The 26,559-nt window shown below is 45.3% G+C and overlaps 6 protein-coding genes across 13 annotated transcripts in view; 4 read left to right on the top strand and 2 right to left on the bottom strand.

Moving 5' to 3' along the window:
• The window catches only part of ubtd2 (ubiquitin domain containing 2), a 4,524-nt gene extending 2,101 nt beyond the window's left edge, over positions 1-2,423 (top strand). The window contains exon 3 of one of the 2 annotated variants that reach the window (XM_053846551.1): positions 1,435-2,418. In XM_053846551.1, the coding sequence (XP_053702526.1) occupies positions 1,435-1,943 (509 nt within the window). In that variant the 3' untranslated portion in view covers positions 1,944-2,418. Of the gene's footprint in view, positions 1-1,434 lie in introns of both variants that reach the window. The other variant, XM_053846552.1, reaches the window with a different exon arrangement.
• Positions 1-3,645, bottom strand: part of LOC128748128 (actin-binding LIM protein 3-like) — a 47,971-nt gene extending 44,326 nt beyond the window's left edge. The window contains exon 1 of the mRNA XM_053846545.1: positions 3,501-3,645. The gene's annotated coding sequence lies outside the window, so the exon portion shown is untranslated. The remainder of the gene's footprint in view (positions 1-3,500) is intronic.
• A 1,287-nt stretch (positions 3,646-4,932) lies between these two features.
• Positions 4,933-7,331, top strand: il12bb (interleukin 12B, b). Its single transcript, XM_053847018.1, has 9 exons — positions 4,933-5,070; positions 5,683-5,776; positions 5,857-5,958; positions 6,045-6,224; positions 6,353-6,458; positions 6,530-6,699; positions 6,783-6,943; positions 7,041-7,159; positions 7,224-7,331. The coding sequence occupies exons 2-9, from the start codon at positions 5,683-5,685 to the stop codon at positions 7,252-7,254; spliced, it is 963 nt and encodes a 320-aa protein (XP_053702993.1). The 5' UTR covers positions 4,933-5,070; the 3' UTR covers positions 7,255-7,331.
• A 148-nt stretch (positions 7,332-7,479) lies between these two features.
• Positions 7,480-11,899, bottom strand: ublcp1 (ubiquitin-like domain containing CTD phosphatase 1). Its single transcript, XM_053847019.1, has 11 exons — positions 11,743-11,899; positions 11,289-11,492; positions 11,141-11,232; positions 10,186-10,271; positions 10,005-10,120; positions 9,639-9,737; positions 9,533-9,570; positions 9,353-9,451; positions 9,048-9,164; positions 8,863-8,990; positions 7,480-8,229 (listed from the first exon to the last, which is right to left on the bottom strand). Exons 2-11 carry the CDS (start codon positions 11,440-11,442, stop codon positions 8,199-8,201), a joined length of 960 nt encoding a protein of 319 aa, XP_053702994.1. The 5' UTR covers positions 11,443-11,492; positions 11,743-11,899; the 3' UTR covers positions 7,480-8,198.
• Positions 11,900-11,976: 77 nt separating this feature from the next.
• LOC128748340 (RING finger protein 145-like) lies at positions 11,977-24,493 on the top strand. Of its 2 annotated transcripts, XM_053847016.1 has the most exons (13): positions 11,977-12,101; positions 12,407-12,720; positions 17,342-17,587; positions 18,197-18,305; positions 18,644-18,735; positions 18,834-19,069; positions 19,236-19,411; positions 19,782-19,922; positions 19,991-20,173; positions 20,270-20,417; positions 20,524-20,646; positions 20,720-20,953; positions 21,525-24,493. In XM_053847016.1, the coding sequence occupies exons 3-13, from the start codon at positions 17,404-17,406 to the stop codon at positions 22,011-22,013; spliced, it is 2,115 nt and encodes a 704-aa protein (XP_053702991.1). In that variant the 5' UTR covers positions 11,977-12,101; positions 12,407-12,720; positions 17,342-17,403; the 3' UTR covers positions 22,014-24,493. The 2 variants fall into 2 exon arrangements, with proteins under 2 accessions (XP_053702991.1, XP_053702992.1); XM_053847017.1 differs by lacking the exons at positions 11,977-12,101; positions 12,407-12,720 and adding an exon at positions 12,783-13,890.
• Positions 24,494-24,794: 301 nt separating this feature from the next.
• LOC128748116 (transcription factor COE1-A-like) overlaps positions 24,795-26,559 on the top strand; it is a 75,166-nt gene continuing 73,401 nt past the window's right edge. For 5 of the 6 annotated variants that reach the window (XM_053846513.1, XM_053846515.1, XM_053846516.1 and 2 more), the window contains exons 1-2: positions 24,795-24,934; positions 25,835-25,975. The gene's annotated coding sequence lies outside the window, so the exon portion shown is untranslated. Of the gene's footprint in view, positions 24,935-25,249; positions 25,468-25,834; positions 25,976-26,559 lie in introns of those variants that run through there. The other variant, XM_053846514.1, reaches the window with a different exon arrangement.

The following is a 26,559-nucleotide window of genomic DNA, read 5'->3' on the forward strand; positions in this document are numbered from 1 at the left end:
GTAGCTTAACTGTGCCGAGTAGCGTCTTAGCTTAACAGTGCTAAGTAGCTTATTACTTTACCAATGCCATAGAGCTTCTCAGCTGAGTGATGCTAAATAGCTTCTTTGCTAGAACTTGCTAAATAACTTAAGGTCTTGGTCCACCATCCTTCGCCGCCTCAGCGTTGTCTCCTGCGTACCAGGTTACGTGTGGAACGTGACACAATGGTTTGTTTATTCATGAACGGTGGCAGGTAGCAGGAAAGAAAGGCAAGTGACCCCGCGGTCTTTTTGTCCGAGCGTTGGAGGTGTGCTGGTTCGGCACAAAGCTGCTCTGGATTCGGAAAACACTTCTGAAGAAAACGTCAAAGGCGGAGCTTGTGTTTGTTCCCTTTTGTCATCCACACCGGCCCGTCAAGCTAAATCTAACCCCCCGCGTCTGTGGGTCGCTGTCATGAGAAGGAACTGCCGGTCCGAACCCGAGACTCCGCTCCACACTTTAGTCACAAACCCATGGCGGGACGTCTCCGCCCTCTCCTGTACGACCCAGCATTTTCTGTTGTCTTCCTGGAAGCTAAATGTTCCTCTTTAGACGTTTGTTTTCCCACCATTAAGGGGTTTTATACTGAAGTTTTATTGAAAATTCCACACGCTGTGGTTTCTCCGTCGCCTGGGAACAATTAGCAAGGAGCAATGCTGATGACACTGAAGCTTACAGTTGAATTAGACTCTTCCAACGCAGAGAGGGTTTTTTCTTTTCAATTCTTTCCTTCATTTAGATCAGTTCAGTTCTTTAAGTTGATTCTTTTGTATCTATTAAGAAGTTATTTATTTAGGTGTCAATCTTCTGCCATTTTATATTTATATTTTACAGTTAGATTTTATTTTTTTTAATTGTGTTATTACATTATAATTATTTATTGCTACATTTTGGGGGGTTCACATTTTTCACTTTTTTATGATTAAATGGTTTCTCTTTGAGGTTTTTTTATGTTGTGGAATGTTTGAATTTCATTCAACTCTAATGTAGATGTTAACACATTTTGCTCGACATTCTTTCATTTGACTGACTTTACATTTGATCAATAATCCAATCATTGTGATGGTTGAGTTATTGAGTTATTATTGAGTTCACTTCCCCTGCAGGCGACACCGTCTTTGGGAGCTTGTTGACATTTCAGTTCAGATAACAATGCTTCTTGAGCGCGACCTCATGTCTTGTTCTGCTCCTAACTTCAGCTGCAACAATGACCGTGCTGTCATGTTGCTTCCTCAACGGTGTTTGCGGTCGTAACGTGGAAAATTCCAGTTTCCTCAACCCTTCTTAGTGAGAAAACTCAGACCTTTTGTAAAGTCTATTCTGTCCCTCCGTGGCCACGCTCTGAAGTACAACAGCCTCAGCTGACCGTGAGGCGGGTGTGACATGATGCTGTCCTGTCTGTGTCTCTCCTTCAGGAGCTCTGACTGAATGTTACGATGAACTGGGGAACCGGTACCAGCTCCCCGTCTACTGCCTGTCTCCTCCCATCAACATGATCGAGGAGCGCTCCGACGACCCGGACGGCTCAGACCCGGACTCCGGGGCCGCTGACCCCTCGGCAGGCAGCGGCGGGGACCCCGGCTCCGGAGGGGAGTTCCAGCTGCGCCTCCGGCTCTCCACAGGTCGCGACCTCCGACTGGCGGTCCGCTCGACAGACACTGTGGGGATGATGAAGCGGCGGCTTCAGAATCAGGAGGGCGTGGCCTCCGCGACCCAGCGCTGGTTCTTCTCAGGCCGGCCGCTGACTGACAGACTGCGTTTGGACCAACTCAACATCTCGAGAGACTACGTGGTGCAGGTCATTCTCAGTCAGCCGCCGCCACCAGAACCCTGCTCGCCGGGACACACGCCGGACCAGTTTGAGCCGCTCAGCGTGGAAGGAGACACTGGACTGCAGCTGGAGCCCACACCTGTGGAGAACTGAGCCCTCACACGGGGGGGAGACAGTGGGATTTTAACCTTTCTAAAGTCTTTTTAACTGTTCCTATGGAAACCAAACGACACAAACTGCAGCTTCAAAGGTTTTTGGGTGACCCTGGTGGCGTTTGTGTTTTCTATCTCCGGGTCACCTACTGGAGTCGTAGGGGAGCGTGTCGGTAGTTACACGATAATTCTGCAGATCAATGTATGCAAGCACGTGATGAGATGCTGGACAGCTGGACACAATCCAAGTTACAGTCAGGAGATGCTGATTATAGATGCTTTATTTCACTCTGCTTCACTCATTCATCATATCGACCAGCCGTGTGTGTGTGTGTGCGCGTGTGTGTGCGTGCGCAGCTGAGCGAGTGACAATATCTCATCAAGACACAAAAACACTTTACAAAAAGTTACAAAAAGTATCCAAAACAGTTGCTTATTTTGATTAAAATGTCTTTTGGATTAAATTGATTTTGGTTTCTGTTCCTGGCGTTTATGTTCATGATTTTAAAACTGGTTTTACCCAGCTGCAGGCCAGTCTCTCGCCCCTTCTTGTCACAGCTGAGGAAGCCCAGGCTGAACATTACACAGAAAACTCTACTCCGAGTGTCTCCCTGGTGACCTCTCAACCAGTCAGAGAAAAGCCATTCCTGCCAAAAAGCCCGTGACCGAGGTTCGGGAAGGTTTTCGTGCTCAACCATGGCTCAGTCTCGGAGGAGCTGGTGTTCATCTTCACCACTCTTTTGAATTATGCTGGTCCCTCCGTTTTGTATTTTAGTTCATAGAAGGGTTTTTTTTCTTTTGGAGAATCTTCAAAAACTATATTCATTCTGCAAAAAAAAATTTTTGATTTGGAATTTGTCTTTTAAGTGGATGAAACCTTTTTTTTTTTACGCATTGTTTCATAGACAATGTACAACAATTCAATTTCGCATACATTTAGCATAGCAGCACATTGTCACTTGTGAAAATCACAAATTCTCAGTCAAACAAATCATAGTTTTAAATTTAAAAAAAGGCCCATTAATCGCACCAAGGCCGAATTAACTTGCGATTAATCATAGTGTTCTAAGTGCAACTTGAAGGAAGACTATCAGCACATGAGTGCCAATAATGATTACAATGTTATGGTTTGGAGATTGTGAGGTTATTCTTAAGAATGTTGTTGAAACTGTCGCTGGCTTGTTTTAGTCAATGTTATTCATATCTGGGAACGTCACTAATAGCTTTGGCAATGACTCTACAGCTTATTCAAAAGCCGGAATAAACAGGTGATTCCTCAATTATTCGTGAAAAAAAAAAAAAACAAAGCACAAAGTGCGCCCTTTCACTTCACCAAAAAAGCGATGTGAACTGGATTATGACTGACGACAACAAGAATGACAGACATGTAGTGTTGCATTCACTGACTGCAGGACTTTCCACTCACTCCAGCTGCTGCTTCCTCATTTGATCGATCTACTTCCTGCTAGTTAAATCCCTTCACTTCTCTCGAGCCAAGAATTTCCCGTGATGCAGGTCGGACTTGCCTGAACTACCAACTGCGTGAAAAGTACGTCACCTGGAAGCGAACCAGCGCTGGAACGTCACCTGTCACCACAGCAGCGTTACTGACGAACCGGGGGGTCGGACCCGTTCCTCGGCAAACCCGTCGCCTCTCCGGAAATCCCTCAGAATCCGGCCGCAGGTGGAGCGGGTGAATTTCCTGTGGTTTTTGCAGCGTGACTGCGTCATGCAACGAGCCCGCGTGCCAGGCTCGGTGAGCGCCCGCCGGTGTCGTCATCAGTGTGCGACCCGGGCTAGCTCGGAGAAAAACGCGTTTGATCGATTCAAGCCATGTTTTTCTACCGTTTTGCGCTGACAGAAGAAGAAAGCGATTACTTAGATGGGAAACCATTAAGAAATAAGTGTACTGTATGGAGAACTATATTGTACATGCTTTTCATTTTACATTCGTTTAAAGATGCTGAAAGTAAATCTAGAAAACTTTGGAAAAACATTTCTTTTTAATGGACAACAGACTGAAAGGGTAACACTTTTAAGTGATATTCAGATGATTTAATGTGAGAATAATTAGTAAAAAAAAAAGATAATTAGCAGAAAAGAAAATTCTTAAAAGAAAATTTCTACATGATAATTTGATTTTGGCCCTCACAAGTGTCCCGCGGAACCTCACTGTTCCCTGGTCTGAAGCAAGAGTTTCAATTATTGAGAGACTCTGGATCTGTGTTTTCCTCCCAGTGACAGCCAGGAACCTGAGAAGTGCCAGTGTTTGGGCCATAAATGAAATAATAAATAGAGGAAGAACCATTTTCCATGAACGTTTTCAGTATAAAGGCATTTTCTCAAATAAAGTGATTCCCAAATTACATGTCGCAGATTTCTCATGCCGCCACTTGTGTGTTGAAATGGCTGACGGCAGGAGCAGTCTCACTTCTGCACCTGAATCACCCCAACCTCACCCAACTCATCTGGATGGGAACTGATGTCCACGACACTTTTTAGTTCGGGCTTTATCCTCTTTTGGGAAGGGCTGAAAATGTAATAGAAAGATGGCTAGATAGATACATCGATAAATGATAGAGAGATAGATACTGTAGCTAAATGATAGATAGATAGAGTTATGATAGATGGATGGCCTTTATTCTTCCCACAGTGGGGAAATTCAGCCCAGGTCATCACTTCAATGGTCGTCCAGTGACCCCCGCGCTGTGCTGGTTGATGAGGTCATCACCAAAAGTCTCTCTGGCCTGAGCAGCGCTCAATTTCAGACTCCCGTGCTGACATCATCTCTGGATCTATTGTTCTGTCTCGTGCGGAACAGCAGACCACAGACACATTGTCATGAAGATTTCCATTTTCCAGGTCTTCACTGGAGGTTTCTGTCTCCTCCACATCCTCCTGTGTGGTCAGTGTCATCAGACGTCAATTCACTTTTGCACACTCACACAGAGCCACACCTGTGCTCTTTGATGATCACGCGCATGCTCGCGCACACACCCGCATGTGCACGGGAGGAACTTCCTCTTTGGATTTTTTCTGTGGCCTCTCTCTGGTATATAAGCATGAGGAGAAAGGCCAAATGAATTCAGTCAAACTCAGCAGCAGCAGTCAGAACATCCTTGTCCAAGGTAAGAGCTGATCTTGTTACTTGTTACTTGTTGTTAGTGGCACGGGAGGCATTGGTTTTTTTTAAAAGAATCTCTTCAGAATTTAAAAAACCTTTGGAATATTCAGTGGAATAAGATTAAATAATCTTAACAACAATAATCTCTCTTACACACAATTCCAAAAAACACCGATTTTCTTTTTCTTCTTAATTTCTTTCTACTATATATATTATATAATTACCAGTATTGAGTGTATTTCTGTTTTTAATATTCTACTTTACATCCAGCATGCCCTATTTTAATGATTTGATAGATTACAGCCGTCTTTATGAGCAATAAGGAGAGTATTCTTCACAGATATTTCTTTTAAAACATTTTTAAGATCAAAAGCATGATTCAAACATTGACTTCATTGTAATATGTGTATGTGACACTGTATTGTGCTGAATCAATAAGCAAATATATTTAAAACAAATAAAAATATTGGATGAAAAAAAAGTAATGCAACTGGAAAATTAAAATGGCATAAAAAACTTTTTTTGCTATTTTTATTTTTGTTTATGTTATGTTATTACATGTAATATATATATATAGATGTTTCTGAGCCGATCAACTGACCTCACGTCTCTTCAGATGCTTCTCTTCATCTTGCTGTCTCTGTGGGCTTCACCCTGCTTCACCTCCTTGCTGCCCAACCAGGACCGTGTGGAGATCCTGATGGACAACGGTGGGTGACTCATCAGGGGTGTATATCCCACCTCCGCCTTCATATGAATTTAACAGAGTCTCTGTTTTGTGCGGATCCAGTGGTGTATGTTCAAGTCCCCTACGACCGTAACACCAAGGTCCATGTCCCCCTCACCTGTGGCCAGAGTTACCAGGACCAAGCTGTGTTCTGGAAGAAGGATGGTACTGAACTTGGAATCGCTGACTGTCCAGGTCCTCAGGTTCTAGGAAACTTTGTGGGAGATTGAACAGGATTTGTGTTGTGGCAGGGAAGGAACAGAAGCCAGCTCTGCGGGGAAACAGCGTCAGCGTCGTGGTGGAGGAGATGGGTGGAGGAAATTACACCTGTCACTCCGGGTCGGACAGACGGGTCCTCAACCACACGCTGGTCCTGGTCAAACTGGACTCAGACAATCAACATGTCATCTTGGAGAAGCCCCCGACTGGAGGTGAGATTCATCTGATCATGGCTCAGATAAAGAATGAAGGAGGAGGAAGAGTTTGTGTGTGCACATGAGGAGCTGAAGCTTGGCAGTGATGAGCCGGAACCAGAGCATGACTGTGCTTGTCTCGACAGGACCAATCCACTGTTCTGCTCCCAACTACAACGGCGCCTTCCACTGCAAATGGAAAAGAACGCGGTTACGGTCCGGCGCTTCGGTCCTCCAGGTCAAAGTCCAACGGTAGGGGTCCCACACTAACCAGAGCTTGAGCATCAAAGAATGTCGCTCAAGACTCTGTGTCCTCCGTCCAGCAACGGGACAGCCATTCCCTGCACGCTGCTGGTGGACGGATCTGGAGTCCACTGCCAGGACAGCAGCTGCCCACACAGTGAGGAGCAGCATCACATCTCCATCACTGTCTGCATGAGGAACCATGCCCGACTGGAGGAGTACTCCAAGCAGTTCTTCTTGAGGGACATCGGTCTGTCACTGTCTCAGAGTACATGAGTGCATCTTAACAATGAAGCCTTAATAAAACTCTAATGCCGTCCTGATCTTCTTCAGTGAGACCAGACAAACTCCAGAATCTTCGCTCCAGTGAGGAGTCGGTGTTCAGCTGGGACCTTCCAGACACCTGGGCCCAGCCCTGCAGCTTCTACAGCCTGGAGTTCGAGGTGAAGGTGGTGGACGAGGATCAACCCTGCTCCTGGGATGGACACATACTGGTGAGAACCAAGGGGACTCAAGCTCTGTGAGACTTGCCAGAGGGACATGTGGAGAGGCTTGGATCACTTCTGACTAAATGTCGTTGTGTTCCTGCAGGAGGGCATCACGGATGAGAGGCAGTTCAAGGTGGACGTGGAATCCAATGGCTACGTCTTCTGTGTGCGAGCTCGGGACAAGTTCACCAGTGGACCGTGGAGCCACTGGAGCCAGTGCATGTAGGTGCCCCACTCTTCCTCCAGATGGTCCGTTACTCATCCTGGTGAACCGGTCTGTCTACAGGGTTCCTGAAAACATGATGAAGACATGCTAGCGTCGCCCCCAGCAGGACGAGGCTTGAAGAGAGTTGCAGTCAACATAATCGCGTGTTACTTCTTGGTGGAATTAAATTATTTCAATCACATGTTGCTCGTGTTTTCTGTAATACACACTTCATAAACAGTAACTCCCTGCTGAGTCTGCTGCCCCCACGACCACAACCCTGGCTTTGAAGGTGGATTCAGGCGCAACAAGGAAAAGTGAACCACATCAAGTACAAAAGAGGGTTTATTGTCATATGTACAACCACATTCTGAGGGGAACAAACGCTAACACGAGAAATGGAGGTACCAGAAAACAGGAAGTGGCAACATCCTCATGAGTGCTCCGGTTTACTACTGTGGTGCGTTCGGGGTCCCCCGCACTTCCCCTTACATCATCCATAATTTAAAAAGATGTAAACACAAATGCATGTCGCCAGGCAGTCGACAACAAACAGGTTTCCAGAATTGATGAGCTCGGCATAAAATCAAAACCATCAGCTTTCCATTGCTTAGAAAAGGACAGGAAATGTTTCCAGATATTTTTCATCAAAACCAGATGAAATAAATACTTGATATGATATTGAAAATCATCTGCCGGTCTTTAGGTTTCAGAGGGATTGTTGGGCAGCAGCTTGGTATCAATGTCCCAGCGTCTGAGAGTGTTGCATATTTAGGATGTGTGAAACTACGACGACCAAAGCTGCCATATTTCCAACATGACTCGAAGCCTGGTCAGCCTGAGCCGATCACCTCGCTGCACTTCTTCTGTCAGTTCTAGAAGCTGAAATAAAATCCTAACAAACACAAAGGGACGTGTAACGGCGTGTAGAAAACAGGATCGCAGTCCTCAGGTTTTTGCTTGAATGTTGATATCGAAGGCCTTGTTTTTCACTTTTAGACGTGAGGAAGTCCCGGCTGGATCCAAGCGTCCGGACGACGGAGCGGGTGAGTCCTATCAGTGGTGCTGCTGTCGTTTAGAGAGGAACCTGAAAACACAGCTTTCATTTCACTGCCAGCTCAGGAGCAAACGGAACATCAGTATATCAGAGCACCAACCAAGGAGTTTGAGCCACCTCTTCCATTTGAGTCAGAAAAATATAATGTATATAAAATATAATAACATATACTGTCAAATGCAAATGAAGCAGAATAAAAAAAACACTAAATAATTACTGGTGCAGTAGTTACAGGGGCGGTTTTGCAGTTGCGCTACCGCACTGTTGTGTGTAAGAGAGAGCTGAGCCAAAAGGCAAAGCTCTCTATTTACTGATCACCTTCATCTCGACCTTCACCTATGGTCATAACCTGTGGGTCACGACCGAAAAAAAACCGTGATCCCGGACCCAAGTGGCTGAAATGAGTTTTCTCCGACAGGTTCTGTCTCGGGAGAGACTTGGTCGCAGTCTGGGTCTGACCTGCTTATCTGTCTGTCTTCTCTACTCAAACACCATGAAACCAGAGCTGGACTGGTCAAGGAGGAAAAGGAGGAATCAGGGAGAATAACAGCAGCCTCTGAAGCGGGTGGATGAGTGAACATGTCATCTCAAAACCACCAGTATTTTAATGCCCAGCAGCAATGAGTGTGTGTCAGTTTGAAGAGAACAAAGCCAGCTTCCCACCTCTCCCAGTGTTTGTGGTTTAGTCCAGTGAAGTCTTCAAGCTTGGCGATCTCCTTCAGGTACTGAGCCAGTTTGTACAGTTCCCGGTCCTTCTCTCTGTTCAGGTGCGCCTTCATGAAGGGCCGGATCTGATTGACACGCAACAGTGAGCCTCGAGCCCATGACCCTGACCATGAGGTTGTTACCTTCAGTCCGTTCTGTGGGTTCATGAGGAAGTTCCGGCCGATGTCGTCGAACATGATGGTGTTTTTCCTGCTGTAAAACTCCTCGTACTTCCCCCATATCACACCCAGGGGCTTGACCTGGAACATGATGGTGGCTTCAGACCAGACTATGCTAGCGTTGACAACTTTAAATGACTAAACCTCTTTGAAGGAAGAGTAACTGTGGCTCGCTTAGGCGCAGCTTTTACAGTTTATTCTCAAATCTTTGATGCTTCAACGATGCGGGTGGTAAAACCGCAGTGTCATGGCAACAACAACTCACTAACCTCGACAACCCCTCGTTTCGGGGTGTGGACGGTGATCATGGCTGCACTGTCCAGCATGAACGTTATCTTGTAGTTGGGGTTGTCCGTCACTCCCAGTTCCTGCGTTGACGCAGAGACACACCCACCACATCAGCACCGCCCCCTCACAGCAGAGGTATGACAACGCCGTGTGAAGCTCACCTTCATTTTAGCATCGATCCACTTCATGCTTGTGGCAGCTGAAAGAAAGGACAAGCGTGAGGGTTCAGAAGGTGAAGGGGAGCGGAGGGTGTGAGGCCATACATACACCAGATCACAATGTCATAGTCCTCGTAGGCTGACGTCAGGAACTCGTGAAGATACGGCCGCATCAACTCCAAACCTGTCTCGGCACATGACTTGTGATCTGTAATGAAAAAAAGCATCACTCCATTGGTGCCTCAGCTAAACAGCCCCAACTGTTCACATCAAACACAATAACTGATCAGACAGGCTTTTAAAACTTGTGTTCATAGATAAACTAGTTCGGGTGAGTGAGTGCATAACAACACACTGATTAGAGGTTGAAGTACAATTACTTTGTGATGATTTTGCAAATATAATTTCAATAAAGTCTGGCGACTGGCCTCCATGAGACTCTCTGATATTCCAGTTCTGACTCAGCGTCTCTTACCGAACAGTGTGTAGTCCACATCCAGCACTAAAAGCCTCTTGCCTTCTCTGGGAGGGTTGAGCTCCTCCACCTTATAGTCTTTGACTCTGCGGGCGATTTTCGCCAGGTTCTCCTCCCTGGAGAAAATGTTGTTTGGCAAGCGTTAGCCAAACACAGCTTTGCCTGCGAATTAAAATCCTACCTGTTCTCCACTTCGATGACCTCCTCCTCGATGTCAAAATCATTGATGACATCATCATTCTCAGGAGGCGGAGCCAGCACATCTTCCTACAGAGGAAGTAAACAAAAGAGAGCAACTTCAACATCACAACAATCAGTAGTTTCTTCGTGCTAGCTTTGTACCGCAGCACTAAACATTGTTTCTTTTTGCCGTGTTCATCTGTGAAATGTTTTCTTCCAATGTACTGTGCATTTTCCGTTGCCGCCCTTTAATCCTGCAATATTAACCGCATGTGAAGCAACTGGACTAAAGCACATGACTCTTTGTTCGGTGGTTTTTCACGGTTCTTCTCCAGCTCTCCCTGTACAACTTATATTTGGGCTTCATTTTACATAATACTTTAGAAATATACAGTCTGTCACCAGGCCAGCCAATTACTTGTGGCCCCTGAACAGCTGGCTCAACCCATGTATAAAGGGATCTTCTCACCAGGCAAACCATACACAGGGAGTCTGATCCTGTGCCACTTTTAACAGAATAATCCATCATCACTATCTGTCAGACACAGAAGCCAATCACACGTTTTGAAACTTTGATGCTTCCAGGACTGCCGCTGTGTAAATAAAACAGCAGGTGAGTTTGCTTCTCTCACACGCACGACTGGTGTCAGAGCTCTGCATACTGCATGTAAACTGACATGATGCTTGCCAGATGAAGATGTGTACGAAAAATGCTGACAAAAAAAAGAGTGTAACACACAACGCTGCACTACACTCTTTGACAGCAAAAAAATGAGCAACTCAAGATTACTCTGAGCCAGAAGTGATGGAATGAAAAAGGGAAAAGGGCTGTGAAGTTCAGCACAAAAATACAGTGGATAGAATGAAAAGAGTTTCTTTAAAATGTTTCACTGTTTGAATTGTGAAGTGTTAATGTGAATTTTAAGGCAAAGTACACGTGACTTTTTTGAGCTTACCAGGCTCTCCTCCCTGGTTCCCATCATCATGATCTTGGTGTTAGGCTTCAGCTTCAGTGAGCCCAGTTTCACCTCGTCCTCAGCTGGTTTACCTGGACATAAAGGCACGATGCTCATAAAGCTTATCGCATGTCTGCAAGCACCTCACCTTTGACTTTGAGTCCCAGGAGTTTCTGTCTCTCGGGCAGCACTCCTGTCAAGGTCTTGATGGACTGCTTCAGGTCCTTGATCGTGTCCTCCTCCGACAGAGAGCTGATGGAGTACTCCTGGCCGCCCCACTTGATGATCACGGACACTGACATGGTTCAGGCTTCACACGAGCAGGGATCCCAGGCTCCGGTCACATGTAAACCTGCAAGAGAGGATCAGCACGATGTTAGCTTCAGCACAATCCCACGGGCTAACAATTAAACGCCGTCATCGTCGATGGGATTGTTTTTAGGTTGAGTAAACACCAAGCAAGCGCTGAATTCTGCAAATCCTTACTGACACAGTGAGATGTCTGTGTTTTGAATGCTAGCACATTCGCCGCATTGTAAACAGAGAGGCTATCACCTTGTTAGCATTAGCTCGCTACAAATACACTACCTGTAAACGATTACCTGAGATTCTTTATTAACTTATAGATGTGTAGATGCAAAAAGGAATGTCCCACATGAAGTCAAATCAACGATGTTGAGTGGTATAGTTTCATTCATAGGGAGCCGCTGCACTCTTCTTCCTGGGATTCCAAATGGGCCGGAAGTGGCGTAATAGAACTCGGTTGCCATAACAACCACCCTGCTCAGTGATGCGGCATATTTTATAGCTGCTGTTCTTTCTAACTCTAAAGAGTTAAACAAGTCTGTCATAGGAGGTCTGATAGAACTTTTGAAGCTATTTTCATGGTTAATATTTTGTGCTGGCGTTGACCACGTATGGGCGAAATAAACAGCCCAACTATGAAACTGAGCATCGAATGGTAAATATACAAAGAGCATTCATTTCTTCTCGTAGAGTCTCATCGCACCTTTGCATTTTGCTATTTTATACAGGCAAGATACAGACTGAGTCCATTCCTACTTTGTTTGAATAATTGCTTTACTTATTTGGTCAAATGTGCGATGTTGTTGAAGGAGTCAGAATAGTACAATAAGAAATTGACCAGGTGGTGAGTAGGAATCCTCACTCTTCATAAATAAATAATAAATTCTCAGAAATCCCATTCATTCATCAACATGGTCATTGTTTTCTAGTGACGACACCCTCACGTCGTTTGTTTTACAGCATTTGGTGACTCGGAATAAAGCGATGTCATCTAAGGTGAAAGTCCTGAAGGGGTCAGTCCAGTTCAAAAACTACTGCACAAAAAAACCTCACCGAACACCTTCGTGGGTCTGGGACGTAGTGCGCATGCGCAACACATCTTCATCCGTGCTGGATAATGGCTACTTGGAGAGATGAGCGGATGGGCCGCATCTTATGAGAATGTGGCGCCTGCGGGACCGTTAATTCGAACGGTGCCGAGTTAAAATGACAGATATCCGACCCGAAAAGGATCTCAAAAGTGCTGTGAATCGTGCAGACATCGCCCTTCCAAGGTAAGTTCCCGTCATTTTCCTGGCTAGTTGTTGCTACTCCGTGTAGCCACTTCGAAGTGTGTTTAGAAAGGGAGGGGTGTCGCTCTGACGCCGCTCATTCGAAATACCTGTGCTTCCATTCGGGCCGAGGTTATTTAGGCAGGTCGCTTGAACAAAGTTAGTTGGTCCTAAATTGTCATTTTTCACACCGAAGATTTGAACTTTCTTGCTGCTAACGATGCTAACCCACTAGCCTCCGGTGGTGTCTCTCCGCCGGCTCATCATCACCGCAGCTAGACCTTTTTCACTGCAAAACGGCGTCATGTGATGACACTTGGCCATCGAGCGTGTTTACGGAGGTCACCCCACTTGCGCCGTTAAGCCGACATACTTAGCAGAAGTGTCGCAGTTAAGGTTTTTTTCCTCCTCCTCCGCCGAGACAGCGGGGTTACTAGAGTTCATGGCGTACAATCGATGCAGCGCTCATCGGTCCGTCAGCAGCGGACTGTCATTGTTGAACTTGCTTCAGCTTCGCTCTGAGCACATTTAGATGATGCGCTGTCATCGCCGATCGCCGCTAATGGATTTTACGTGATAAAAATACCGTAGACGACTTTGTTATGTAAGCTCGGATTCTGGCAGGAGATGCACTGTCCGGTGTTGAATCTACTATTATGTAAGGTATCGGCTTGGAGTCCAGCAGGAAGCTGCTCCTCATCACTCTGCAATATTGGAGAGAATCTGTCACTGTGGACCGATTCCATATTCCGACGCTTGGCGTTAATAAATGTGGTATGATGGAAGTTATGTAACGTGGTGTGACAAGCCTGCCCGTTCAGAAGTGCGACTATGTTCCAGCACACTTTGAAAAGAATTGCTTTTACTTGTAATTTTCCTGGTGTTCTATGAAGTGTACCTGCTCCCTCACACAACCGCCTGTCTCGATTGGACAAAGAACAAAGTTCGATTTTTTTTTAGACTTTTATTCTTTATTGTTTCTAAAGAAAAATATATTTTTCCCCAAAGACCTTGGAAGGAGGAGCACTGAAAGACCAAGTGATCTGAGTGATGAGTCTGGTCCGATTTCACTTTACTCTTGAAAAGAAACTTGCTATTGGAACCCATTCCCTGCTAGAAATAATGAAAAATGAATGATCCCTTCCTTTGACTACTGATGGACTGCAACACTTTGTAAGGAACCAAGTAAAACTTTATAACTGAAGTACTTAAACACAAAACCAATCATAGTCAGTAGAAATGGTGAATGATTTATGCATCCCTTTAGCTGGCATTTGATTTATTACTGTATTCCATTGTTATCATTTCTGACTATTATCTTATTTGTATTATCGGGTTTGTTCTGTGATGACTTGGTCTTTTGTCATGATGTTTTTTGGAATTGGAATGCAGGGTTTGTTGTGTCGAAGAAGGGTTAGGTGATGCCCGTAAAAACCTGGTTAACTACACAAGCTGCTGAATCTGTTGCCGCTTTCTCTCAGTAATGTTTGCTCTCTGTACAACCACATCCACTGATGACATTTAGACAGTGTGCATAATTCTCTCTGTAAAACCGAAAATAAGGAAATGCTATAAGAGAGTGTTGGGAGTTATAAAGCTACAAGCTGAATACTGATGTGTTTTTTTAACACATGGCAGAAACAAATGTTTACTTTATGAGTGGAAGTAGATCAGAATGTTCCAACTCGTTGTGTGAAGAAGAGAAAGAAAAATCTCACCTGAGCCTTTATTTGTCAGGTTTGTGTGTCTTCTCGAGCGTCTCAGCCTTCCTCACTGAGCCGGAGTGGTGTGCAATGACTTAAACATCTCCTGTGCCAAGTAGATCCAGGGGTGGATGAACTCTTGTTTTCCAATGTTTGCTCTCATTTCACATTGTGATCAGATTTGTCTGAGATACATTCAAATGTATCTTGGCAATGTCATTTGTAATTGTGCAAATTGTTTTTGCTTCTTTTCCACAACAACATCTTAATTGAGGGTTGTGAGGTGAAAATTAGAGTATGTGCTGTTTTATTTAATAAAGAAAAGAATATATTGTCCACCAGAGAAATCTAATACCTTAAAGTGGTTGTCTAAACATAGTGAATAGTGTTTCATTTTGGCGTGAGCCACAGTTTTTAATTCAATATTGAAATGTTAAAGAGATGAAGTGTTTTATTTTTATTAATCCTGTCAGAATATTTGTGTTTAAAAGTGGTCTTTACGCAATTTTAAGTCACAAAGGATGTTATCCTTTGTGATGTTATCCAACAAAACAAGGCCCGAGGGAGATGATTTAGTTCACGAAACTGGTTAGGCAAGTAAAGCCTCAACAAAGAGGAAGTAACAAGATCACTTATCAACTGACAAGAAAAGACTGTGAAGTGAAATGTTTGCAACATTTACATTTTCTATTGCTCTTCCAGTTGCTGATGGACAGGGAAGAAATGTCTGTGTGCATTTTCCATCATGAACACAATGATCGCAGACATTTGTCAGTCCTTCTTGTTCAGATCCAGCCTGCTCCCTTGTGTCTTATGGTCCTTTGAGGCTGTGAAAGGCCTGCTACAGGTCATGCTGCAGTCCTGGACTGGCGATGGAAACAAATGCGGGGATATAAAATACATGCTGAACAAGAGTTTTAGCCTAATAGATGGTGAAGAGTCTTTAGTTCTATTCGTAGATGAGAAAGTGAAAATGGCTGCTGAATCTGTGCGCAGCTGTGCGACAACTTCAAGGAGTTGGTAGTGTTTGGTGTGTCTGAGTCTCATGGTTCTTGGCTGGGAAGGGGTGGGCTGAAGATGAGCTCCCTCCCCGGGTGGATGTCATTGCACAATTGTGATGGATAAGCATAACTGATTTACGATGTCACAAAGTTGAAGTCCAAAAAAACAAAACATTATTGGAAGTGTTCAGATGACTTGTTAAGCTTGTTGCTGGGTGGTCTTTTTGGGTGCTGAAAGAGACTCTCAAGTCAGTGCGGTGCCAGGAATGCCAAGCAGAAGAAGATCCCTGGTATGTCATCAACACAGGGAATCAAATAAACCCAAACTGAGTTATGTGTGAGTGAGTGACATCTAAATGCACCAGTAAGCCTTCCACAGGACAGACTCGTCACAGGCCTCATTGGATCTGTGGACACAGCCCTGATTTTGGCGTTAAATTGTATTATAGCTTAGTTTGTTACTGATAGCAGAGTATTGTTTAAAAATGGCGAGTGATATTTAAAGTATTTGACTTGAGCTTACACCTGTGAAAACATGCTGTTGGTTGTAACCGTTTTGTGTCTCGCAGCTGTTTGCACCCCCAAAGTAGGTCAGTGTTTGAGCGCAAACACTATGGCCTGCTTATACATGTCCTTAAACTCAGCTATGTGAACTGCACATTGTCACTGATTTAAAAATGGAGTCACGTCCAAGTTGTCAACACTCCTTATAAAGCGGAAAAGGTTTGGATTACATGAGTCAAACCCTTCCATCTCCGAGGGAACACATGTGTTGAGGGATCCCAGTCATTGTGAACGCCCCATCTGCCTGTGTTGCCCACTAATTTCCACAATGATATTAAAATACAAGCTGTGGAGACGCCGTTTTAATGTAGTTTAATGAAGAAACAAATGGTTCTGCATCGGTGTGAATGCTGGCACAGATGTCAAGGGTGAGCACATGGGTATAATTTGATGTCATTGGCAGGAAAGCTGATAAGGCAGGTGTTATTGTGACACAATAAAATTGTTCATAGCAATACCGGCTTTGTTGTACCTGAAATGAAAGCAGATGCTGGAATCTCATACTGACAAGTGACTCACTTTAAAGGCTTTTGCCAGGCCTTTAGTTTGACTCAGTGGCTGGCTCACCCAGTGAGCAGCTGGCTACTTTGTTAACCAAGCATATTCTGGACACTTGAATGAGGGAATGTGATGAACTGATGGACATCTGGTGATTCTGCACAGCATTACCACATTAATGCTGATGAAGTGGTTTACTGTTCTAAATTGATGGAACTCCTGGTGGTTGTGTTGATGCGCTAATCAAATGACACCAACCCGAACAACCCTGTTAATTTATGGCTGCCTTACATGCCATGTGTTGGCAGGAGTCTGTTTCAGGCGACTAAATGAATTGAAGCTTGGGACTGACTGGTGTAAGGATTAGAACTGCAGTGCCAGAATAAGCTCACTGGTGCATTTTACAAAGCTTTCTTGTTACGCTGCGTTCCATGTGCCATATTTGCTGTCCTAAATTTGGGTCTGCTTTGTTCCTCAGCTATTAGTTGGTCACTTTTGCAGAATTCTGTATCGAGAGGCAGCCAATACACATTCTTACGTTCCCGGGGAGGACTGCATGAACATCAGAAACGTTGACAGGAAAACCACCGCTGCGCTTAAACCTTGTAATTGTGATGATGAGGTTAACGGCTGCATTCCCCTGCTGCTGGTTTAGTTCTTGCATGAGCGTTGTGTGCAAGTGTTAGGTTAGATTTCCTTCTTCACTGCTGCAGCACCAGACAGATGCTGCCTGATCTCGTCGCTCTCATCACCTCTTTGTGACCTGCTGTAATAATTCCGTGTGTGCTGATGTTTACTTCTTTCACCCCTCATTTTCTGATACTTCGCTTTTCTAATTTGATATTTATTTCCCTGCAGCTTTGCACTGTTTACATCGTAGTGGTCAGTTCTACCGACGGATCAGAAGGTAAACTGAGGCCATGGCGCTGAAGGACCGAGTGGAGGCAGTGCTCAACGTGTGCCTGCGCGTTCCCAGCATCATGCTGCTGGATGTCCTGTACCGCTGGGATGTCAGCTCCTTCTTCCAGAAGATCCAGCGCTCCAGCCTCTCCAACAACCCGCTGTTCCAGTACAAATACCTGGCGCTGTACCTGCACTATGTCGGTCAGTCAAGGATCTTTGCCCACTGCTTCTTGCTCCTTCTTTATTAGAATCCACTTCAAAGTTGTAGCGTCTGAGGACTGAACATCAGACTATGATCAATATTTTTTTTTGGCGAGATTGAACATTGATATCCTCTTTGTAGCCAGTGCAAGCCTTTCTTGTTTCAACATGCTTTGCTTTATGTAGCTCCTATGTCCGTCTTATCCCCGTAGCATGGAGACGTTCAAAAAGAGACACCAATGCTAGAGTCGCTCGGATCAATGAGCTGATACACCATCAAAGTCTGATTACTCTTAAAAAGACAATGCTATTGTGGTGTTTGTGTGTGTGTGTTCACTCAAACCCTGCCAGACTTGGCTGCAGATGGTGGATGACCCAGTTCTTTTGGAATGCGCGGGGGAAAGCTGTCGTTGCCCAGAACTGGGAACAGAAATAACGTGTTCTCTGCAGTGTTTTCAGCTGATGGTTTAGCATACTGGCAGCTGCTGTTATTTGGGTGTCAAAAAGTTGCCCACTGAAATATGAAGTGTCATTTTGTCCCCCAAGTGCCCCTCCCCCACCCTGCTAATTGTTTCATTCCCTGTGTGTGTTGATGCGATTATTTTACAGGCTACATCCTGAGCCTGGTGCTCCTCACTCTGCCCCGTCAGCATCTAGTTAAACTGTATCTGTATGTCCTCACGGCGCTGCTGCTCTTTGCTGGTCACCAGGTCTCCAGGTAAACAAACTGTTGGATATAATATTTTCAATTTTACCTTGTTTGATAGAAGCACAGTTAAAAGACACTAGCTGCTGCAGTCACACTAGAATAGAATGCACTTCTCAGCCTTGGCTTGTTGCAGGATCCACGACTTGTACAGAGCCAGTTTTGTTAATATAGATCCATAAAATAATCTCATTGTCTGCACAACTATTTAAAGCAAGTGAGAAGATAAGTGTGTTGAGGAGTCTGTCCCCAGCTCTGTGCATCAACACCTTCAAATAAAACAACTGTATCACAGCCTTTTTCGCGTTGCTGTGCTATTAAATCCAATTTAAATGACTTGGCTTTCAAAGGGATTACGTCCGAAGTGAACTGGAGTCTGGCCACGAAGGACCTGTGTATCTGGAGCCTCTGTCCATGCAAAGATTCACGACGGCTCTCATAGGTATGCTGCATGAATGTTGGTGGTCATGTGTATCACCTTCAACTTCTGATAATCACATACAAATATATCTGGACTCTGTGTGTCCCTGTCTCCTGCAGGTCAGCTGGTGGTGTGCACGCTCTGCTCCTGTGTGATGCAGACCAAGAGGATCTGGTTGTTCTCTGCTCACCTCCTCCCTCTGGTGGCCAGACTGTGCCTGGTGCCTCTGGAAACAATCGTATTCATCAATAGGTTCTCCATGATCTTCACTGGCCTGGAGGTCATTTACTTTTTGGCTTCAAACCTTCTGGTGCCGTACAACCTTGCAAAGACGGCATACAGAGAGCTGGCTCAGGTAAATGTTGACTGCAAGCAAAGCTAGGCTAATTAAATAAGCTTTATACCTCGTAGTAAATAGCTCCCAGTGTTAGCAAGAGTGTCAAATCTCAGCTCTCAGGCTTATTCCCTGCTCAACATTGTGGACGGGGTCATGACCTTTTTTGTCTGACCTTCACTTCCAGGTGGTTGAAGTGTACGGGCTGCTTGCGTTGGGAATGTCTCTGTGGAATCAGCTGGTCCTCCCGGTTCTCTTCATGTGCTTCTGGCTGCTGCTGTTTGCTCTGCAGATTTACTCTTATTTTAGCACCAGAGACCAGCCAACGTCACGGGAAAGGCTTCTCTTCCTCTTCCTCACTAGGTATTTCAAGCCCAGCTCGCCTCTTGCATTCACAAACATGTTTAAAGCGTTTACACCACGATTCCTGTCTTTTCACACAAATGAAGAACCTTCAGTAGGAAACTTGTATTTAGTGAATAGAGCTCAAATGTTATTGGTGTGGAGAGCACAGGCAGGGGGCACTAGGACTGTTGGACAGGAGCAAGACCTGCTGTGATATGTGGTTCAGACAGGAAGAAGAGTTGCAAGTGGCTGGTAAAAGACAAGTTAGTCAGAGTGAGGAAACTTAGGAGGGCCAGATGGTTTGGACCAGTGGAAAGGTTGTTTGTGGCTGCACCCAGATGTTTCATCTTCACCAGTAATTTATCAAAGTCCTCTCTCTCTCTGCCAGTATTGCAGAATGCTGTAGTACTCCATATTCCCTCTTGGGCCTGGTCTTCACCGTCTCCTTCATCGCCCTGGGAGTCCTCACCCTCTGCAAGTTCTACCTGCAGGGCTACAGAGCCTTTATGAATGACAACACCATGCACCGGTCAGTGACGCTGCTGCTGTGCTTGCCTCAGCTGATTTATGTAATTGGTTGATATTCCTTTCATGCAGAGGGATGACAGAGGGCATCACCCTACTGATCCTCGCCGTCCAGACGGGCCTTATCGAGCTGCAGGTTATCCACCGGGCGTTCCTGCTCTCCATAATCCTCTTTATTGTTGTCGCCTCCATACTGCAGTCCATGTTGGAGATAGCTGATCCCATCGTTCTGGCTCTTGGCGCATCCAGAGACAAGTATGCCTTTAATCTCCTGTGATGGCTTTTATTTAAATGTTGTAGAAGGGAGCGATTTTCCTAATTATTTTCCTGCTCTTCTCTCTGTGCCTGCAGGAGTCTGTGGAAACACTTCCGAGCTGTGTCTCTGTGTCTGTTCCTGCTCATCTTCCCGGCCTACATGGCCTATATGATCTGTCAGTTCTTCCACATGGACTTCTGGCTTCTCATCATCATCTCCTCCTCCATCCTCACCTCACTGCAGGCAAGTGTCGCACCCAGAGTCAGAGTCAGACACTAACATCATTCATGTCATCATTGCTGGGGCCATGTAGCGTCCGGTTTTGAATGTATCTGTCAAACTGTGTCAGGTCCTGGGAACCCTGCTGATCTACATCCTCTTTATGGTGGAGGAGTTTCGGAAAGCTCCAGTGGAGAACATGGATGAAGTCATCTATTGTGTCAATGGCACCTACAGACTGCTGGAGTTCCTGGTGAGCCGGACTCTCTTGGCTCTCCTGAAGGCCAACATTCTGACCCTGGTTCACTCGTTTGCTCCCACCTCAGGTGGCCGTGTGCGTGGTTTGCTACGGCGTGTCTGAGACCGTGTTCGGGGAGTGGAGCGTGATGGGGAGCACCATCATCCTGGTCCACTCCTACTATAACGTCTGGCTGCGGGCACAGCTCGGCTGGCAGAGTTTCCTGCTCAGGAGAGACGCTGTCAACAAGATCAAGAGTCTCCCGACCGCAACCGACGCACAACTGGAACAGCACAACGACATCTGTGCCATTTGCTACCAGGTGAGGGAGCTCGCGTGCCATGGCTACCTCTATCTAGGGAGGCTCAGATCAGGATTTTTACTGCCGATCACAGATACTGATCAGCCAGCGTGCTAATCATCACCGATCACATGGATTGATAATGAATTTGTAATCAAAATGGTGAGATCTTTTGTGTACATGTTGTGAAAACATGAACTTTAAATCATTTTAATTCAGTCACGTTTTTATATTCCTCTTAAGGAGGCAAAAATGAGAAAAACCTTGCAGCATGCAGCCACTATTATGGCAAAAGGACTCAACTGAAAAAGGTGAATTTCATTGGCTGTCACACCTGATCATTTGATGTGATCGGCAGTGACAGGTTGTGATCGGCTGATCAGGAGCATCCCTACTTCTATCCAGGAAAAATATGATAATCGATTAGTCACTATGGTATTATGGACAAGTATAGCTCTGTTATTATCACTCTGTGATGCAGTATGTCACACCGTTATTACAAAACTATTTTTTAGAAGTGTTACTGCCCTTCACTGACCTTCTGAAGTGGCAAGACTGCAGTGACGCTCAGTCATGATTTGTTTCTCCTCAGGACATGACCAGCGCTGTGATCACTCCGTGCAGTCATTTCTTCCACGCTGGCTGTCTGAAGAAATGGCTCTACGTCCAGGAGACGTGCCCCTTGTGTCACTCGCAGCTGAAAAGCCAAACACCAGCCAACTCAAACCAAGACGCGCCAGGAGCCAATCAGAGCGCCCCACTGCAGGAGGACCCAGCTGCCAGCAGGGGGCAGGAAACTGCAGCCCCACCGAAGGCCGGCGAGGAGGAAGGTTTGGGGCAGCAGGAGGGAGAGGATGGCAGTGAGAGCTCATCTGACTCTGCTCAGGCTCCATGTGATTCACAGAAGGCTGTTTGGGCTTCTTCATCTTCCTCCCTTGATCTCTCATCCGTGTCTTCCCCTGCTTCCTCTCCTGACAATTCAGATGCACCATCGCCTCTGTCCACGTCATCGTCACAGCTCAGTCCCCGAGCTGTTGTTGAGCCGCACCCAACTTTGCAGAAGGACTTGGCTCCCCAGTAGACGTCTGTAGGTCCTCCCATCAGAGCCCATCATCCAAGGAACGTTGTTTTCATCCATGCAGCCACTGAGCCACATCCTGATACACATGCATGCACTTAGAACCGTCGCAATCCGAAGTCTCCTGCCAATGTTCTGCCTCGGGTGGAAGCCAAGAGAAAAATCTGAAATCAGTCAATCAGAATGAAGAACTAAGCTGCATGTCATGTTTGGAGTGTTCCATTTGGCTCAACACACCTTTGAAACAGTGGCATTACCGGACCATTCCAGTCCCAGCATACCTCCCACGTGCCCTGTACGTCCCGTGTACGTGCCATGGTGTGTCCCTGAGAAGGTCAGGGGTCGAGGTCGACTATCAACGACTGACAGTTGTGTATTAAACAGCGGCACAGTCTTAACATTTCACCAATCATCATTACCGCGGTTAGCTCGCATTAGCAGAGACTGTTCCTGGAGGTCATCAGTTGACCTGAAGCCCGGTGCTAAGAGGTGCGTCCACGGCATCATCTCACGTGTCATGCTTCACTATCTTAATCCCACTTGTTTGGCTGGTCCCAGCAAAAGTAGAAACCTATTCCTCATCGCCAAACCTTTTTTTATTTGTGAGGACTGTTGATCAGGACGTGGTGAAAAGAAGAAGCCTGTATTTTCTATCTGCGTCGTCTGAATGTGGGGTCAAACAGAACTTTGTGTTGGGGTTACGCAGTAGTCCGCACTTTCCTGTCTTCTGTCTGGCCAGCATCTGAATCATCTCATGGGCCGTCGTCGCTCCATGAAGGTTCTTACCAGCAAATCGAGCCGTGCTTTGTGGAGAAACCTTATTTTTGTAGCCAAAGCATGCAAGCGTGCACACAGCAGCGACAAAGGGAGAGAATGAAGTTTGCATTTAGACGCTTGTTCCCACATAGCATCTCCAGGTTTGCTCTTCTTTGTTACATTTCTGGGGTCGCATTTGCACTACTGTCATTTATACTAGTTACACTCCAAAGCTGTTTTATCTCAGCAACCAAATACCCTCTGATGTGTTTGTGGAGATGGGAACAGCCGACTGTGCGTCATGTAGGTAACTGTTTCTGCGTATAGCATCTGTATGAGACCAGAAGAGGGGTGGTCCTTCAATGGGCTGCTGGGTTCGACCATAAGCTTCCTGGATGTTTGATTGTGACTTTACCTACTGGATCACTGAGCTTCGAGCTGTGAGACTAGCCAGTGTTGTGAGCTCTTCTTCTTGTCTGTATGACGCATCCTCATGCTGACGTGATCACTCCGGTGCCCTCTACTGGTAGGAGTGGGATCAGCCTGGTGCTGATGGCGAGGAGGAGTCCCCCCTCTTTGGCTTTAAACAGTATTACCACTATTATTAAAGGTTGAAATACTATGAATGACTTTATTGTGGACAGTTTTGAAGACCGCAGGTTCCGAACATGAATACATGTGAAATGTATGATCAAACTTGCTCTTCAGTGTTTTTTTTAAAGAGATGGGATGTAGAAATTGATGTATTTTGCACATTAGATCTGAGTCCTGAACCGTTCATCGTCATCATCATAAGTGTGTCCTTTTCTTCTTTCAACTCTCAAAGCACTTAAAGGCGTCGCTGCTTTCTTTTCTGTGGCGCTTGACCTTCCACCAGGTCAGGATTGGGAGCAATGATTTGGGAAATGATTTTGTTGTATGGTGGATGACTGCCTCGGTTGTTGTCAGCTATTGATTCCACATAACAGTGGCCTGGTATTGATTCTATATCTGGACATGCTTTCGATAAATTGGGCAGGAGAGTAGATGCCTTTCTAATGATACTGTCCAAGTGTTGCGAACAAATGGGTGGAGCCTAGTTTGAATCCCACATAAGTGAACGTGTGTTTCTAAAATATTGTTGCTGTCCGATTGAGCTAAACGACAGCAGGGAGTCAACAATATTCAGGTATGGCATTAAGTATCTGTGAAGCAGGCTTTGGCTATCAGTATAAATATTGTTCGTCTGTGATTTGTTATCATTTTATGAAGGCAGTGATTTCAACGTTTACCTGAAAGGAGTATTTATCGTTCAGCCAGTGAGAAGTGTGTCGTCATGATGTCTGTCTTCAATCTAAAATGCCAGCAAAGCCGTCAATCTGGAGACAAAAACAAATCATGTTGCCTTATTTACAGTCGTGACTTGTTCATGCGAACGAGAGCTGTGACTCTCCATCTGGTCCTTCTGAATTGACTCGCTAATGTTGAACTCCATAGCTGACACGACTACGGGTAAGCATTTATTGACAGATTTCAAGTGGTCACATCTTCTTTTGTTGGACATTTCACTCGACTGATCTTCCTGCTCAGCCGAACCCTTCAAGTCAAAACATGTTTTGTTGTCCGCATCTTGGCTTTTTCTACTGCTGTGTTTTGGACCTGGTCTGTGACATGTTCCCTGGGGTGCGGCATTGCCTTGGATATTTTACTGAACGAATGTCAGAAATAAAATCAAACCCTTCACCCTGCATCTGTCTCTGTCGTCGTTCATTGCTGGCGATGCCATTGAGCAGCGATATTGGTTCCACTGTTGTCGAAGTGTGTTCCACTGAGTGTCATGTCAGCAGCCGTCACGAGGAAAAGCTTGGAAATGCCTATCAATTCCAGTACAGGAGCCTTTAAGTTTCCCTTCCTGCCATCAGATAGCAGCTAAATAAACACCAAATCATCTGAACACAAAGCTATTTCATTGCTGTCTTTCATCATTTGGATTTATTGATCCAAACCTTGTGAGAGGACGCAATATAATCGACACGTATTATTGGCGGAAATTGATTGTGGCTTTGCTTTTCATTTGCTACACGACTTCCGGTAACAATTAACCGCGTAATGCACCTGCACATCAGCGAAAACCCTTAAAAAATGTTCCGTTTTACGTTTTACCAAAGGACCGACTACTACTCCTGAAGGTTTGTGGGCGCTTATATTGTTGCTTTGGTTAATGTTAAGTCATGATTTAGCTGTTAGCTCAGTGAGGCTGCGGTTAGCTACAGGCTAAATACAGGCAGTGGTTTCTGTTTCGTTGTATTTACTCACTAAATATCTTTCACACGTACAAACGTAGGTCTAGTATGAAACACGGTTACTGTTAATTACAGAAATGTATTAAAATACTGCCCTTTATTGCGTGTTTTAATTCAAAATGTGTCACGACTGTTTTTCTTTAAAGGGCATTTCACTTTTTCTCTTTAATAACAGACGTGTCGCATCTGCGGTGTGTGGGGGGGAGGGTAAGTCCAAGCTGTGGCCAAAACATTATGACCTTTGAGGAGCGCTGCTGAATTCGGGAAAAACGGGAGTTGCACTCTAATGTCAAATTGCCGGTAACAGGCTTGCAATTGGAGTAAGTAGAAAATGTCGTGTGCCCCCAACAAATAGTTGTCAACAACAAACTAGACGCGCCAGAACACCGGTGCTATAAAAATCAACGTTCTTACAGAAGGTGAGATGCTCTCGTCTGGTGTTCTGTTTTGTCGCTCAGCTTTTGATTCAGGACATTAAATGTAATTTAGGAGAACTTGAGTAATTAAAGTGACATGGTTGGTGAGAAGTTCCTTGCCAATTTATCCCACTTCAACGTCGTGCTGTAGTTACATATTTCAGCCACACGGTGGTGGTGGTGTGTCTTTAGAGGCAACAACGGGCCCCTCTGGCGGTGGGTCTGGCCGGCCCCTCCTCCGTGCTCTCTTCCGAAAGCTCGCGATCCGAGTTTCGGATCTTTTCCCCAGATTCGAGTCATAGTCCGTCGCACAGCCTCATGTGTGTGAGTCTTTCTATTTGTGTGCTGTGATATATGGCCTTCTGTCCAGGGTGTCCCTTGGCGTTCACCCCAGGAACCTGGACCAGACTCCCATGTTGAGGGAATGAGGAGAAGATTGAAGACTCACACTGAAGCTCTAGAATCAACGCAACAAAATCAAAGTACTGTGAATCAACTTTGGGACTCAAAGGTATACACAAGAGAAATGTATTTAACTTTGCTATTCCAATGAGAATCAAGTAAAAATGTCCAGATTTGTTTACATTTACATGAGCATCCGTATTTCCTGGTGTGAATTTACAATGTCAAACATGTTCACTTCATGCTCCTCTTCTCCTCTTTCTGAAAGCAATTCCAAACCTGTACTTAGGTTGATTGGTAACTCCAAAGTCTCGCCAATTGTTCTTGGTTGTTGAGTGACAGGTGTGGCTGATGGTCGTAATAAGAATAATTTAAGGCTTGTGTTTAGTTTCTAGGTTGACTCTTTTGATGGGTCCAATCGCAGCTTGCCCCGGCACACAGCGGTGGACCCATGGTTTTGGATTGTCATTTTAGCGAGGTGCACAATCATCATTGTGACAAATGTTAGTGAATTCATTGATGTAGTCTCCCATCTGAACATACAAAAACAATTTACGTTTAAAGCCGTAATGATCCCAAGCTAAATCATTTCAGTCTCAACTCCTGAGCAGTGGCGTCTGAAATCCTCTGGGTTGGTCCATCACTGTCTCTTCCGGGAAACTGAAGCATAAAAGACTGGTATTCTCCATAATC

Source organism: Synchiropus splendidus, chromosome 17 (genome assembly GCF_027744825.2).
Source record: "Synchiropus splendidus isolate RoL2022-P1 chromosome 17, RoL_Sspl_1.0, whole genome shotgun sequence".
Taxonomy (NCBI): Eukaryota; Metazoa; Chordata; class Actinopteri; order Syngnathiformes; family Callionymidae; genus Synchiropus; species Synchiropus splendidus.